Raw genomic sequence first — 17,607 nt, forward strand, 5'->3', positions numbered from 1 at the left:
CAAAGGGATTAGGACCAGATTTTAAAAGGGAAAATTTTTTTCAGCATGCCAATTCACAGATGTCATTCTCACGCTGCAGAAAAATGTGAGAGCTTCAGATTGAAGAAAGAGAGAGAAAATATGAGAATACTTGTGTATAAAGAAATTCAGGCCATTTATGCAGAAGACAATGGAGGAAGAAATTCCTTTTTTCATGGTGAGCAATGGCTTCAGGAATCTAGATGAATTATTTCCAGAAAGAAAATGTGTCTTAGAGTCCTAATCATTACTAACAAATAACGCCTAAGTGACAGAGAAAGAAGAAATTCTTGGAACAAAAGGGGAAAAAAATAATACTGCATTTTGTGGATGAGCAAATTTGCTTTCCTTGTAATAATTTAAAAAAAATAAACCATGTCCTGGGAAACAGACAACAAAATAACGTTATGTAGATATATGAACAAATAATCCTTTCCCAGCATAAAATACACTCAATCGTAATGGCTTAATTATTTGATTAAAATCTGTATTTCAGAATTAAACAGATTTAGATGGCCATTAGTTCCATGCCAGCATGGTTAACCCTTATCCTTATTCCATATTTGGGGGAGGGGGAGGTAATACTTCAAACAGGTGCTGACATCTCTGGAGCCATTCCCATCACATATCTCCAGCACTACTATGTCCTTTCAGGTTACTGCTCAAGTAATAAGTAGCTCTCTTCCCTTGGCTTGCACAAAGAATGTATTACTGATACTTAGATGAAGTTACTGTTTATTAATTCATTCACAGACATTTGCACATTCTTGGCAATTTCAAACATTCCTTGCCATATGCTGAAATGCTTTTCTCAGTCCAAGTTCTACAAGAAATATGACTTTTTGGATTAAGCTTATTTAGAAGAGAATGCAGATTGTAAGAAACTTGAGTACTATATTTTTGCATGAAGACTAAAAAATATTTTCTACTTAGCAGAACATCAAAACCACTGTGAACACTTCATATAACACTTTAGTTGTTATATGCAAGAGAAAATAATTAAATATATATATTTACATCCTACCACACAACACATTACAATAATTCAGGCTTAGTTTCCAGTCTGAAAGGTTTCAAAGCACTGGTGAAACTACTAAACATGCAGTAAGTCAGTATATTTTCATATACGGAAACATGATATTTACCACACACTTGCACATACATCAACGACACTGAAGGTGACATTTTGCCTCTCCTCACTATGACACACATCAGATTTCTCTTCTAAATTTCAGAACAGAAAAAAATTGTAAGAAGACTCAGAATAAGCTGCAGATATACCTTACAAGTCTTTATTTCTGATAAGGAATGTACAAATATTCATTAATTTCTTCTTAAGTATTTAATTATTTAGGAAAATAAAGCACATTGCTGTCCTACTTACGAAGAAGAGTAGCATGCCAACATGTATGCACAACGCGTCTAAAATAAGCATAATCTGCTTCCGTTTTTGAAAGAGCACAAAACATGAAAATATATTTAGCTGCCCTTTAACTAAATAGAGCTCTGTTTACTGCTGCTATGAGCATATTAATCCAAGAGAGAATGAAATAATTTTGTTGTCAATACGTTATTGGTATGTTTGTCATAACTGATAAAATTTAGCCAACGCGGTAAGTCAGCCTACCCTGTGAAATATGAATAGAGTTTATATGAAAAAATATTACAAAGTTATGATGTTGCTCTAATATTCAGGTAATACCTGAATCAATACAGGACTTTTTAAAAGAAAAACTTGTCCCCAGCTTCCGTATGTGACCATTACGTTTACATCTTATCTGTCAGCACCATTGTTTAATTAAATAATTTCTCTTACCAGTCCCTCTCTTAATTACTTTATGAAAAACATTTTCCTGTGTTTCCTCTATCTGCACTTCAAAAGGCCGACACTTCATACTATTACATTTATGCATTAATGTTTGTTAAAATAATACAGTGCATAATATTTAAATCCTTGGAAATTCTAATGACAGATCACACTGTGAAATGAAAAAGGGACACCATATATAACATCAGACATGTAATAAGTAGTAGTAGTTAAATTTACTCATCAAATTAGTAATAATAGTAGTTTACTCATTAAATTGTAGTGCATGTTATATTCTTATATATATATGTCATTATAATCACTGTTCTGTTATGGGTAAGAAACTGTAAGTTGTAGAATGGTTCATTAATCTATCAGCATTGTAAACTGAAAAGCATGAAGTTTGCAGTTCTAAAGCTAGAAAGCATTGTGCCTTGTTGAGTAAATATTTTTGTATCTTATTTTTCTAAAAGGCTTATTGTCTCACAGCATAAAGTAACTAAAGAAAGAACAAGGATTGAAAAGTCAGGAACTGAAACGATACAGAATATGCAAGATGGACATCTGGAGATGCCTGCACACTAGGCCTCAAGGTCTAGGGACTGAGTGAAACTACGGGAGGAGAAAGCACGTGGCAACTGAAGTGAGAATGCAGAGAAGCCAACCAGAATCAGACCTGCAAAGCTCAGATCCAATAGAAAAACAACAAGTGACTATGGGAGGGAAACTGATAAGGGAATAAAAGTTACTGTTTTTGTTCACTGTGCTTGCGTGCCATGAGTGGAGCAGGGGACTCCTCGGCAGCCCAGCATGCTGATTTGCTTCTTTGCTTTCCTATAAATCTTCTAATAAATTTTTATTCCTATATTTCAACTCAGTTTCATTTTACTTATAACAGACACAAAAGGAAAGATGAACGACCTTTCTTCCATGAGTACTCTAAGCCTAAGGCCATAACACAATTCTGTTTGAGCACTTCTAGTCATTGTAGTTTAAGGTGGCTCTGTTAAACATTATTGATCATTACAGAGGTGAAAGAAGCAGCCAAAAACCTAATCTCATTTTAAGAAAGAGATCTAAATCAGCCCTACTCCCTGCAAAGCTATTTTAAGCTTCTATCAGTTCTTCATACAGAGAAGACTCCTACCTCTGCTGAGAGCTACTGCAGTGTGCAGTCACAGCCAGAGGTGTCTGGTTTGTCTGGTTGTTCCCAGACAAAACAACTACAGAACACTGAAAAAATTAGGCCTGGTTTAGATAGGCCTAGTTTAGAAAGATTCCATACAAGCTCTGTACACCCCTCCAAGGCACTTTCTAGTATTTAGGAATAGATGCTGTTTCTTGTGTACCACTGCTAACACACTTGGAAAACTCTGAGATGACCAAATCTTCCAGGTCAGGGCTTCCTTGCATCATCAACTCACTGAAAAGGAGCTGGAGGACTGGGTCATACAATTTTGAACTCTGACTCTTTCTCAGAAAACATAATCAATCTCATGTTTCGAGCTGGAAAAAATAAACATGAATGCTTACAGAATGACGGCTTTTCTACACTATCCCAAGCAGGCTCTACTGCTCCATTTTCAATTTAACATGTGTTAATACCACTTGGCAATGGGAAGATTCAGCTCTATACAGTTCCATCATGGCTCTCAACAGTTGAGTTCCACAGCCAAATCTACCAGCAGATAAATATACTGGCTTTAATTGGCACTGCTAAGATTCCCACTCAGCTGTTGCTGAAAAATGCTATTGATACTTTTGTAAAAGCACGTTTTCAAGCACATGGAAGTGGTCTGAAGTGCAGTCGTTTTCTGCCTCTGCTCTGGACAGATAACTCTGTGAAATGATACCAGTGATTATGTTTCATCAGAGCACACGCTTAAAAAAAAATCTTTCAAGTAAGTTCAAAATTTCACAAACTCCATCAAGTCAGAATTCTGAACTGGGTTTTACTGTTTTAATCCAAGTCCCTGTGAAGACACTGGAGAAAAAAAAAATCCCTTGATTTTAACACACAGTGTAAACAATCTCTTTTGAACTTTAATCATGACCAAATAGCAGTCAAGACTCTAAGGAATTTATCCTGTTTCTGCTAAAAAGTCTCTGGTTTTACCAATAAAACAGATCGTGAAAAGAAACAAAGCACAACATATATCTTAAGGCAAATCATATTATATTTAAAAATGCCTCAAACACACATTCTCTCTACTATTTCCTATGCTCTCCTCCCTTTTCTGTTTCCTCAAATTTGGAATATTTAGAAAGATTTTCAGACTTAGGATTCCAAGAAAAAAACCAAAAAAAACCCACCAACCCCATAATGAGGAAAATACTAAAGAGTTTTCAAAAAAAAGCACTTTAAGGGTCAGTAAATAAAACTACATCATGAAGTGGTGCTTTAAACACAGATGTTCCAAAAGGAGGAAGATAGTGTTTTGTAATCCTGAAAATGAGGCCTTCACTTATGCTCAAAGATCATTATAAGAACAGTAGTGTTCCTCTTTATTCAGAAAAGAGTTCCATAAAAATGTATGGAATAAAAACTCAGAATTGAACAGTGCAGAAGTTCATTTAGTTATGAAACTGTAAGCAAATATATTCTCTCATAGCTCACAGAGCCAAACACAATCAGTTGTTACTGCAGCAATTAATTTTTAATGCTGAAATTACTACCTGCTTTGTGATATGTCACATGATCATTGACAATACTGAAATATTTAACAAGAAGCATTGATACCATCCACAAGTTTGTTTTATATAAACTCTCCAGAATAATCCCCAGGTCTTTTTGTTCTGTTTTTAAGGCCAAAGATTTACAATCATAAAGCCATGTAAAACAATTCAGGCATGCTCTTTGAGGCAGAATTTTTCTTAAGTAGTTAAAAGTCTATAACTAATAACTTTTTGTTTAGGTTTGTCAAAAGATTTGAGCAACTGCAGCAGCTATAAAATCCTCATTCTATGATACACTGTAATAACCTTTCTAAATTCAGCGCTAACTTTGTCAAATCTATTTCGTCTCTCTCAAAGCAGTGACAGCACAGTTACTGTGCCCAGTTATACTGCAAACTCAAGAACCCAATATGTTCATAGATCCCAGACCATGGAAACAATAAAAGGAGCCTTTCCAAAAAGCACACCTTTAGTTCCACAAATGGTGTGCCTCTTCCTTAGAGAAAAACAAATCACCAATGGTTCAAGAAAAACAATAAAGGAAATGGTCTTAAAAGGGCAAGTAAACAAGGTAGTATCAGGTATGAAACATGATGTCAAAAGCTTTTCCATTCTAGGCACATCTGAATTTTACCACAAATCTGGTATTCACACCTAGAGCAGACAGACCAAAGAGCAAAACAGTTACTATTGGTTAAAAAAAAAAAAAAAGAAAGAAATTCAATTGATCAAACCACCAAACATAACTTGGTGATATTTCACATCTCATAAACTCCATAGTTTGTTGCTATGGAACTGAATGAAGGTGAGAACAGCTCTAGTATCTATAATCATCACAGAAACTTCCTGACTGATCAGTAATTCCATATTCTGCTCAAACCCAAATGCTGTTAAATGCTGCTGTTTGATACTATCCAGCAGGAACGAGTCTCAAATCATCTTTCTGACTTCCCTTTCTTTGGTTTCCCATTAAAGCAATATGGGGCAGTAACAAAACACGTACTCAAATTATTTCCATAAGGCACATTGTTTGTATTCTTCATTAACAATGGCAGCTGCAAGGATTTTTTTAATACTACATTTAATAACACATTTAAATGAAGAATCATAAAATAACACTCTCTTCTTGAATGAAGCATGCTTATCTGCTTTTAAAATACACACCAGATTTCTTTTTTTATCTTTAGTTTCTACAGCATGCCCAACCGCATTCCCATAAGCTGAGAATATTTTTGACACCTATTCATGTAAAATGTTAGAAACAAAGCAATTGCTGTAGTCTCTAAAGCTATTCATTCACATGCTAGAGCACCCTTTCTGCTTTAAAGGAAGATGCATGGACCCCCAAAATAAACAGATGTGGAATTAATCATCTACAAAAAAAAAAAAAAAAAAAAAAAAAAAAAAAAAAAAAAAAAAAAAAAAAAAAAAAAAAAAAAAAAAAAAAAAAAAAAAAAAAAAAAAAAAAAAAAAAAAAAAAAAAAAAAAAAAAAAAAAAAAAAAAAGCCCCTTCCAATTCAACCTGCCATAGCTCTACAAAAAAAAAAGTTCAAAGGTATCAGAACTCCCCAGGTACACTCAAAAGCTAAAGCACCTACATATGTGCAAGAAGATGTGTGTAAAATAGGGGAACCCACAGCCATAGAAGAGGCTGTTCATGCTTGTAACCAACACCAGCTGTGAGAGAGGAAATGAGTGCATGTAACTGTGAATGTGTGTGCACATGTCTATGGGATTTTAACTTTCTGAGATTAGTTTTAGGGCTGCATTTCGAAATTTGTGGGTGTACCTTAACATTTCTTAAGCACGTAGTATTATGGTTGATCTAATGTATTGCTGATGTTGGTCCTAAATATATACTGATTTGTAGTTAATGATGTTGTTAATAAATCAGCAAACTGCTTCCATCCTGATGTGTTTAAACCATGGGAATTGAGTGAGGCTTATTTAATGGCACTTCTGCATTTCACAGAGTAATGATTACCAAACTTCATTTGAGGTTCCCAAAGTGAATAGATTCATGGAGACGCAGAGTTCTCATTCTCTACAGTTTACTACCTCAACTGTCCTTATCCACATATTAAATGTCATATTTCATAGCTCTGGGCTGGAATGAAGGAAATTTCAGTATGGGACACAACTACAAAATACATATTCCATTTCACTGAACTGACCTAAATTTTATCAGATTTCTTCCCAATTTCCAAGTGGAACCGCAGCTTGTCAGTGGAGAAAGCTCTCCCAAATTCAAAGGTCATGGAAGTTATGTGCATGCTTACAAATTATGTGCACTTAAAAGAAATATGAGAAAGGTCTACAAATACACAGATTACTATCCATTTTCAAATAACAGTCACAGCAGCTATGCCCTACCCTCGACACAGAACATGGCAAAATATTTTAAAAACAGTGATCTCAACATATTGCACTAGAGAAACTCTACGGCATCAATTTCCTTTTTCTATTGGCTCTGAATCCAGACTCCCCAGTTGCTTTATCAAACAAATACTACTCGATGCAGTAGACGACGTTTTTTGGACATCAGTAAACTGCAAGTCTAAAAGGCAGAAGTCTGTGGCTTCTGTTTTGGCTGGTTACCCATGAATTAGAAGACATACACATATATAGTTAATATGAAAAGTCAAAACATCAAAGGTTACCTACATTGCAGGGCTGCAAAGTGAGCTTAATTAATATTTCTGCAACAAAAGACCAAAAGTCAGACTACCAGATTCAAACTCTTCAACTTGGTGGTCTAGGGCCAACTTCATTGTGAACAACTCTGAAAATTAAATTTATGTCTTTTACGCATTAAAAACATTTTTCAGCTGTTGTAAAGACTTGAATAAGCATTAACATTTCTGCTAAGGCAGTAATTCAGTAAGAGCTGGCCTAAGGATACCTGAATCCAAAAGCTAATACTATAAATCCAAATTAAACATCGCCTACACCTTTTGTTTTCAGACCTGGTACCAAATTCTCATTCCTTTCTCTTGTATGGACCCAAACAGGATTTTCCAGCGACAGACCTGCACTCTGTGAAGAATGCCAACAAACCAGAAGCTGACAAGTTCAAACAAAAGCAGCTACATTTCCAACAACATCAAGTTACAATCAACGCAGGGCAGCTACAGCAGAATATAAATACTAAAACATAAGTCACCGGACAAATTACATAAAAGGTCACATGCACCGTCAAAACCAGAATAAAATCCATTCATCTAGAAGATGTTTCTGATGTTGAGGAAGTGACAAGTAGCTTTTACACATGAGGACACCACCATCCACTTGCAGAGTCAGGCTTGGTGTTGTGGCAGGACCTGCCGTTTCTATTCCTTTATATTCAATGTCCCTCTTCTTCTGAGGTCTGTCTGAAGATCTGCTCCTCACCTGGTAAGCCTCAGTCTTTCCCAGTATAGCCAAATGTTTATTCCCCATCTATCCCAATATGAATGTCTCACCTTAGGAATCAACAGTTTTTCTGGATTTATCACCATTGCCTGGTGTACAAGATACTTTGGAGATTGGTAATACCAGTAGTTAAGGGAAAGGACAGGAGAATCATCCAGTCTGAATTTGTCTCTTCAACAGACAATGACACTGTATTCCAAATTGATACTTCAAAAATTAAAACTTTTATAACAACTCATACATTTGTTATCTCCAGCAAAAGATGAAACAAAGTAAACCAAACCAAAAATAACCCACAGAAAAAGCAACTTTTGTTGTAGTTAATTTTTACTAACCTTTCTCTCACCAAGGACCAAATAAGGTATTTTATCAACTTCTCATCTGCATTGCTCTGGTAATCACCACATAAAGCAGTAATATGAAAACACTTGAACCAATCCATTGTTTCCACTGCAAACAAAATGGAAAAGCTAAAATAGCTACTCACCAGATTCTCTTCAAACCACTCCCGCAGACACACTGCTGTGGCCCCTGGAATTTGATTTCGCAATGCCTCTTTCTCCTGAGGATCCTCTAGCATTTCCAGTGCCATCTTTAGATCCTCCAGAAGATGCAGAATTTGAAATGTGCCCAAGTACACTGATGGAGCAGGGGACACAATGTCATAACCACCATTAGCATATTCTGTAGCTGACTTTGTACCTAAAACAAGTAAAACCAGGAGAAAAATAACATTATATAATTGACTTTGTACCTAAAACAAGTAAAATCAGGAGAGACGATAACATTATATAATTGTTTTGTAGGTGACAAATACACAGATACTACACACTACAACTTTTGGACTTCAGATGTTCACAGACAAATACCAGTATTTCAGGCTTAGAAATACTTGCATTAGTCTCTAGATAAATCAAGAACACTGGAGAATTAAATGTGAAAGGAATGTACAAGCATATTAAAAAAGAATTTTGACCTAGAAAACATTTGCAATGTCTGTTAAGCCCAAAACCTTGTCTCAAGTCACCTGTAATTTTCCACGGTTGCCATGAGATGTCACTAACTTCTCAGCTACACAGAAGTCCCTACACAGCACAGTGTTAAGCAATGTAAGAACAACTGATGCAGTCCTTTGAGAAGAAACTTAGATCAATATAGATCACGTTACCAGATCTAGAAAAATATATGACTGTGGTCAGGTTTAAAACTCCCACAAAGAACAACCCATCAGAAGTTAGCAATAAAAACGGCAAATAAAACTTTGCTAGCTCTCTAAATTACAAAAAGATCTCTAAATTACAACACCTCCCTCCTGATAGCCCTCCAGCACCAATATTATTTTCTTGACAACATTAAGCACAGTAAAAAACATATCTCACTTATGGAAGGATTATAAACAATACAAATTCTAATATCTCTCAATCTTTTTGTCTTAATACCTTGTGTTTCAATGAGATGCACACTTAAATAAATTCTCTTTTCTCAGTCCTCAATTTCAGACCTTGGTATCATTTAATATCTAGTTGTTTCTTTAAGAACTAGTCAGGTGGAAAACTATCTGCTTGACTTTTTAAAGTTTTTATTTACAATTCATTGTTTTGTGTATGTAATAGGGTGTACAGATGTCTTCATTCGTGTTCTCTCTGGCATAAGCCATCTTATTTCCCCCCTTTATTAACCATAATGGAGATTTTTTTAGGTTTTTGATCATTCATACTTCACTGGATCCATGCAGTGTTCATTAGAAGACTACATAATTGATGAACGCAAGAGTTTTATAATAATCTCCTTATTATTCTTCATTTTACCCCTATGTTTAACATCACTTACATCTTAGTTATGAAAGGAAGAAAAATCTTCACTGGGCCTTTGAAAATTATTTGCTGATTTTTTTTCCCTGAGCTGACATATCTATGGGATGCATAAACACGTAAGGAATTCGAGTTTTCTTCTCGAATGCACACTACTTTGCATTAATCAATGTTAGTTTGCCTGTTACAGTAATTTATCTACCACGATTCAGACACTACAAACTATGTTTGGACCCAATGTTTCATTTTACTCGTAGCCTGAAACACAACTCATGAATACACTGATACTAGGTACTAACACCCTGAAATGCCTTTTGCACCCACATTAGCTTTTAACCAAAATGCCAATTGATCACTTAATACTAGTGTTGTTCCCCATGTCACTCAGTTTTCGAATAAAGGCAATATTTTGTCTCTCATTTTGTGAAAGCTTAACTTCATGCAAAGTTTGGAGAAAATTTAAAAAATATTAACCAGGTTATCTTCAACCACTGTTTTCATGACACAAAGTGTTCTGTCAGATCTTTGCAAAAAATTGTGTGGCTTGAATTCTACTACACAATGCATGTGTTTTTTCATTTGACCGTTTTAAACAATGTAAAACCAACCATCTCTAGAAGTTTTGCAAGGCTCAGTAGTAGGGTTTTAAACTTCTTTTTAAAGGAACACTAATTTTCACTACTGAAGTATTTCATATTATCTTAACCTCTTTTCAGACTCAAAATATTCCTTTTGATCCTATTGACTTCTGCTGCTTATGAGTTTATTTTAATACCTCAAGTGCAAGATCTCATCTTTATTTCTGGATAAGGCCATGTCCAAGATAAAGTTTCTTCAATATCCGGTGCTACAAAGACTGCTATATGAGATAACCTCACCTTGTAAATCAACCTTGTCTTCCTGAATTACTTCCTTTTGAGGGCAGGATCAACTGACTGTTTAGCTGGACTTGCTCGCTAAAAGGTATTTTCTTATGTATTTCTGTACTCTTAGCCCAGCCACTCATGCCAGTTTGTTTATGTTTATGTATTTCCTATTGCAGATTAATATTAAACTCTGGAGACTAAAAATAGCAGATTTCCAAATTGTGTAGGAGCCATTTGGATCATATAACCTTCATTCAGTCAGGGTGGCTCACTACTTACTTTCTGAGAGATGTGCACACAAATCAAAATACGGCACTGACTACTGAAGTAGCATTGATGCCACTTGCAAAGATGCGGCTTTCTTGGTTGTTGTGGCTTTAGGACTTGTAAAATAGCTTTCTCACTCTTTCTTTTGAAAAACTCCATGCTCATGCTACTTTTTTCCTATCTTTTCCTTAGCAAGTACCTTTAACACTGGAAAAGCAGACAGGATTCAAAGTTATTTCATGATCAGCTTTGGTAGTTACCCCTTCAGTGAACTGACAATTTAAAATAGATATGAAATGGGAAAAACTGAAAGGAGCATTCTGCTACGGAGTTCTTCATGTTATTTGAGTTATATGACTCATACTTCATGTTATATGAGGACTTTTTATTTATAGACAAGAGAGAAACAAACAAATGAAACTCCACACTATCCAAATAAAACCAGACAAACTTTCAGGCCCATAACCAATACTTCAGGTATGAAATAAAAGTCATCGCATTTAAGCTAAATACAAGTTCAAAAAATTTTGCAGGAGTTCAGATAATTACAGTTGGTAGGTAGTTTATACAGACAAATACACAGCCATACCACACATACCCCTGTGAAATCTTTGTTCACCAGTCTAAATGTCTCACTATGTATCATATCTTGGCTCCACCTTTAACTTATCATGGCTATAACATTCCTGGCAACATCAACCTTCTACAGAAAATAACTTTAAACTCCATAGGAAGATTCAGTGGCATTTCAGCATGCCTTTATTTGGTTTGCCTCTATCAAAACACTAGGGAAAACAACATATACTCACAGTCTTTAATCTTGGCAAGTGAAAGAACTGTCACCCTTAAGAAACTCTATTCTCTAAAGGTAAACATCCTTAAGTGCTGGAGCACAGGCAGGGCCAGTCAGGAATTATGTGATTCCCTGAGACTGGGCATACTCCATATGCATGCTTGAGTTATCCTAGGCTCTTAACTGACTATTGAGAGTGGCAGAATTTTAAGCAGCCTCAAATTTTGCAGAATTTGAAATTACTTTAAAAACGGCTTGCTAGAGGTTGTTAACATAGTATCTTTTATTCTCGTAGATGAAATGGAAAATTAACTCCTCTGAATGCAACAATTAATGCACTTTATACTAGGTAACAAAATGCAGAAATACAGAGTTCAACTCAGGATTTTAATTCAGAAAGCTTCCTGGTTTACTACTAAAATTCAAATGATTCACAGGCTTGATTCTCTTATCTGCTTTCCATGTAGTTTCACATTAAATAGGATCTGTATCGCTCACCAGAAGGACAAGAATGCACCGTGAAAAACAGAAGTGCGTAGGAGTAAATAATAATATTTCTTTGCATTAGTTTTAGCACCAGACAGGAAGAATTTGGATGTCCTTGCAGATTCATTAAAAAAAAAAAAAAAAAAAAAAAAAGAAGAGAGATGTCACAAAGCAAAGAGAACAGTATGTGTTACCAATATAGTTCACCATGAACAGCAATCAATTTGCGTGTAGCTTTATTACAGATAACAGAAGAGAGAAAGAATGCTCAGAAAAAATGAGTACAGTTTTGAACTCTTGGAAAAAAGACTCATTTTTTCTTGAGCAAGTCTTCCTGTGCTTCACTTTTTTCTAGGGATAAACAGGACACGGGAATCTTTTGTCATGATGTTTATATAATACTCAACACTATGGTTTTCTAGTGTACTACTGGAACAAAATTAATCACCAGAAATGTCCACTTTAGAGGAGTAGGAAAGAAAGGGGGGAAAAAGTGTCGAAACTATGACATTCCAAGTATCTCACTTCTGGTTTCCCTAAACAGACAGTGGATGCAGGAGGTTAAATGTAGCTGCACACTGTATGGAGGAAGAAAGAGTAAAATAAGTAGTACAAAAAGGAAAAACAATTTTAAAGTTACATATTTCTTACATCCTGACCATTAAAGCACATTTTTATTTCAAAGTTCCTTGGAATTAGCTGAATGGCTTCAAAGAAACATTCCTTTTGGGCAAATACATAACCTATTCAGAAAACAGCACTCCCAGTAGCCTGCAAAAATAGGTTACCAAGTAGAAGTAAAGAAAGAAGCAGAAAGGCTTGCTAGTTTGAAAATCCATTCTCCTCAGCTTATATTCTACACATTCATCCACCACACAACTTTCATCTCTCTTAGCAGTAGATACTGTGTCTAATCTCTCACTTCCCCTTGTACCTTAGCTTCTGATCCCTTGCATTCATCCTTGTCACCTCAGTCTTTTGCTTTAAAACTAGTTCAGCTTAAAAACAAATTCCTGGTAACACACAACTCAACCATCAGTGGTTAAAAAGAGATTTTCCTAAAACTACTGGCTCCTTTAGATCAGAAGCCAGAAAAAAACAACGAAAGTCCCACAGCAAAAAACACACACTACTTCTATGCTGGGTCAGGATGACTTTCTATAAAGCTGAAACACTCAAGAGTAACAATTTCGATATCTGACCAACAGTGGTTAGAATAAAGTTATAAACGTATATTTTCTCTGGCCTTTCATTTAATCATTACACTGCTAGAGAACACTTTTTTACCTGAATTTTTACTCAATGAGCAAATAGGTTGTCCAAGTTCTTCCTCTCTCCTCCAAGACTACAAAGTGTAATTTCCTTTGAAGCACAATTTTCTTTTTCTCATGAAGATCGCCTTGAAAATGTGGATTTATGTAAACTACTAGTAAGGTCTAGATGGGACATATTTCATCCTTCTTGTTCCTAAGCCTTCTGTCAAATGAGTGAAGATGTAGCTCACACAATCCTTTCTTCTAATAATGTAATGCAAACTACATCACAAATGGTATGTTTTGAATCATAGCTTACATTAACTTCTCCTCAAATCTCTCTCTGCTTTTAGATCTTTAACTACAGAGAACAGTAACTATTAAGCTGGATTAGCAGGAAGCCTAGGAAAAAATTTCCAAGCCTAGAAATGTTAATGACCACATTCAGATGCAAGTTTCATGCAGCTCAGATGATTTTCCACTGAGCTCTACATACAATCACACGTGGAATCTTTTGACACAATTTTCAAGAACTGCCTATAATTTCTTATGCAAATTATGTTCGTATTTACTCAAACGTTTTCCTTCCAAATGCTTACAGACACTGAGCAAAGGAAAAACAGGGTCAACATATTTATTAAAGAAAAAGAGTAAAAAATACTTGCATCAACTTTCTCTCTTTATTTTTTTTATTAAAAAAAAAAAAAAAAAAAAAAAAAAAAAAAAAAAAAAAAAAAAAAAAAAAAAAAAAAAAAAAAAAAAAAAAAGAGGGTATTTAGGGCCAGTATAACCAGTAGTCTAAGTCAAACAGTGGTGTGAGACAACAAATACATATTTTTAGTACAAAATTCATAACTGTTTGTAGTAAGTACTAGTAAACTACTGGTAACATGAATACTAATTCATGAAAAAAAATTAGTCTGTAATCATAAGGGAAAAAGAGCATTCATTTTGTGAGGATATAAAGGCAACTTGTTTTATAAAGATTACACTACTTTGATTTTTAAAAAGATTCTCAAATCAATTTAATTACCTTAAAGTGGGAAGTGGGCATGACACAATTTTTTTAAAGATCTGAAACTTGTTTAAATTTAAGTCTTAGAAATCAGTTCACTTGCCTGTTCAACAACTGACTCTCTCATGTACTGAAAAACAGATCACATCACACAAACCACAAAAGAACCATTGTGCCTCAGATTTTCAATCCCATGGGGTTATGGTCATCATGGTTTAACTGCCTTTCTTTGCTACTTATTCTACCTGCAGCTATTTATGTTTCTGTTTCTTTTCAATCCTTCCTCAAAACCTAATACAAACAGCTATGATGTGTGGATTTTGTTTTGCACAGGTGCAATCCAGTACTGCAGTTTTGGTAAGCTGATGTGGATGTCAAGGACATGACAGTATTTTTGCTGTTTTAAACTCACAGAACTGTTTATCTGTAGTCAGAGATGAAGAATTTAAAGTAGCATATTTAAATTGTAAATATTCTTCCATTTCAAACTAGTTTAAACTCTCACTTTCAAGAAACTGTCTAATTTTATTGCTTTGCTGGAAAGGCAAGGGAAGTCAAAGACCAAATTGGTCAGTAAATAAGTTTGACTTGGACATTCGAAGAAAAACTTCATCTTAGTTAAAACAATTTTAAATACCTATTTTTTGTAGAATATCATAAAGTGTTTAGGAAACAAGTTCTCAGTGCTTTCAGCTCTGTAAGATTCTGTAGTCCTATCCTGTTTACAGAAGGAATTCATCAGTCCTACAAACAGGATTCAGAGTCTTCACTCTATCCCGTGCCCAGAGCCCACTATCTGTGAGAAAGTATGCTTAGGATAGTGAGAGTGTATTTTGGAACAGTAGCCCAAACAACTACAATGACCTCTGGTGAGGTTAAGCACTCAAAACTGAGGAAATTCCAAAGTTCATGTTGCTCTGGCAACCTTGCCTAAGGAATGAGTAGCCAGCACTGCACATGCACAAATCAGCATGCAAGTTGCTATGATTTTCACGTGCTTTTAAAACACCGATCAAACCTGCACCTGAACAGTTATGTAAGGCCTTAACCTGAAGGGCTACAGCACGTGTAAAGGCCCTACAAAATACAGTAACAAATGGCTGTAATGGTTATTCCAGTGTGTGCACATTTTGAGAGGCCATGCCTTAGATGCCTTTAACAAACCTAAAAGCAAGACCACAGACAGTCGACATGAAAACTTATGAATTGAATAAATAGACAGTGAACTGCTATGGTTTTAAAGTTAAAGTATTTCTAATTTTTATGTATCAGTTATGGTTGACATGTAAGGAATTAACTAATTAGCTTTTTCTGGAGTCAAGTATCTGAAGATACATGTCAGCATTTAAAACATGCTCTAAGAAGTGCTATAAAATAAAAAAAATTCAAATTATAAACCTTAAATATTTGTGTTAAATTTTTATATTTCCCCCTTTAATATCCTGGATTTTTATCTTTTCTTCTCCCTCACAATATTCTTGATACATAATTTTCTGTAACTGTTATGATGGGAAGTCATACATTTCTCTATCAAAGACCTCATTTCAAGTAATGTAATTTTTAATTTCCTTTTTCATCTCTCTATTCCTGTAAGATTTATGCATAAACATGCTGTAACTAATGGTTCAAAAAAGCCACTATATTGTAACTTCACAAATGCTCACCTTACTTAATGCATAGCAGTAACAAGATAAACAAGTGCTGTAGATACATTATTTTTTTGTTCAGAAAAAAAGCCTAAGTTATTGACTGAAAAAGAACAGAAAATAAAAAGGAAATACACTAGTTATAACTGAAGCATAGGTTTTTAACACAATTACAATTTATTTGGAAAATACAAGAAAACCACTGCAGCTGTTGCTGCACTATTATCATGATCTATCATGAAAGAAATTGCTCATTATTTAAATTGTTCTGGTTCTCTCATTATTTTAACTACAGTCAGTTCAGTGCTCTAAAATGGAACTCTACAAAGATTCTCATTAAAATTATTAAAAAGTTATACAGCTTTACCATAGAAACAAAACTTTTAACTTGAAAATATCGTGAACCTTGAGTGGGACAAAAGTGATAAAAAAATAAAGCCATCTGGAAGTGTATAGATTGAAAAGAAAAAATAAAAGATATTCTCCAGCCATCCTACCCAGTCACAAGAGGCTCGTACTGCCCAACAACCGCATGTCACCCAGCATGTATTTCAAATAAGACCCACCATCACCACCCCAACACGCACCACAAGAAAATGGGATTAAGTGCTTTCTGTCTGGTCTGGATAATTTCAATCCCTTATGAAGCAGAACAGAGGTGTCTATCTCCTTCAGTTAAAGTGCTGTGAGACTGAATGAATCCTGTGATGACCTATGACTATTCATGGCAAAGGATGAGGTCACTAGGAGATATTTTGATTTCCTATTATTGATACAGGAACTTATTTCACAAAACCTAAAATTCATCCAAAGAGATTCAAATGAATGTCAGTATTTTTTGTGCACTCTTGCATTTAGAATCCAGGTTCAAATAATTTAACTAGCAGTGATTTAGTAATCTAACACATCTAGAATCATAGTTCAGCTCTGGAACTCCAACTCTATCGTTTTCATAGTAATGTTATGACAGGGCAGAAAATAAAAGAAAAAAAAAAAAAAGAAGAAGAAAAAAAGACACCACCACCCCCCCCCCCCCAAACAGGTCCTCCTCCAAATTCTGGCAAGTATATCCCATGAGGAAAATACATTAAACTTGAATTAAAAACTTGTTCACCTCTTAAGTACAATTAAGTACAAGCCCCCTTTTTCAGCAAGGGTGTGGGAAGTGTTTGGGTTTGTAGCACTTAAGACAAAGCCATGAACTGAACATTCTGCCACCTCAAGAGATGGAAATTCAAACAAGCATACTTCTTGAAAAACTTTTAATGATATTTACTTTTTAATCTTGCAGTGCTAATACTGAAATATTAGTAAGCACCCATGTGATAACACATTTAACTTTCTCATTATTTTCCAATAGGCAATAATTGCAGGAGCTCTGGTTAAAAGGAAACTCAATAATTACACTGATTACTTGGTGAATTGGAAGAGACTCTGGAGCTGCAGTAAACTGTAATATTGTGACAGGAGTTTTTCAATCTTGCAATTATGGTCATTATTCACAAAGGGAAACAATGGATTCCCAAACTGTTGACAAAGAGAAGCAATTTGACAAAAA

The 17,607-nt window shown here is 34.9% G+C and overlaps 1 protein-coding gene across 1 annotated transcript in view; it reads right to left on the minus strand.

The window, feature by feature from the left end:
- The window catches only part of PPFIBP2 (PPFIA binding protein 2), a 101,355-nt gene that overhangs the window by 62,811 nt on the left and 20,937 nt on the right, over positions 1-17,607 (minus strand). The window contains exon 3 of the mRNA XM_027881815.1: positions 8,400-8,614. Within this exon, the coding sequence (XP_027737616.1) occupies positions 8,400-8,614 (215 nt within the window). The remainder of the gene's footprint in view (positions 1-8,399; positions 8,615-17,607) is intronic.

Source organism: Empidonax traillii, unplaced genomic scaffold (genome assembly GCF_003031625.1).
Source record: "Empidonax traillii isolate 1590-97213 ecotype Southwest subspecies unplaced genomic scaffold, ASM303162v1 scaffold95:size1152806, whole genome shotgun sequence".
NCBI lineage: Eukaryota > Metazoa > Chordata > Aves > Passeriformes > Tyrannidae > Empidonax > Empidonax traillii.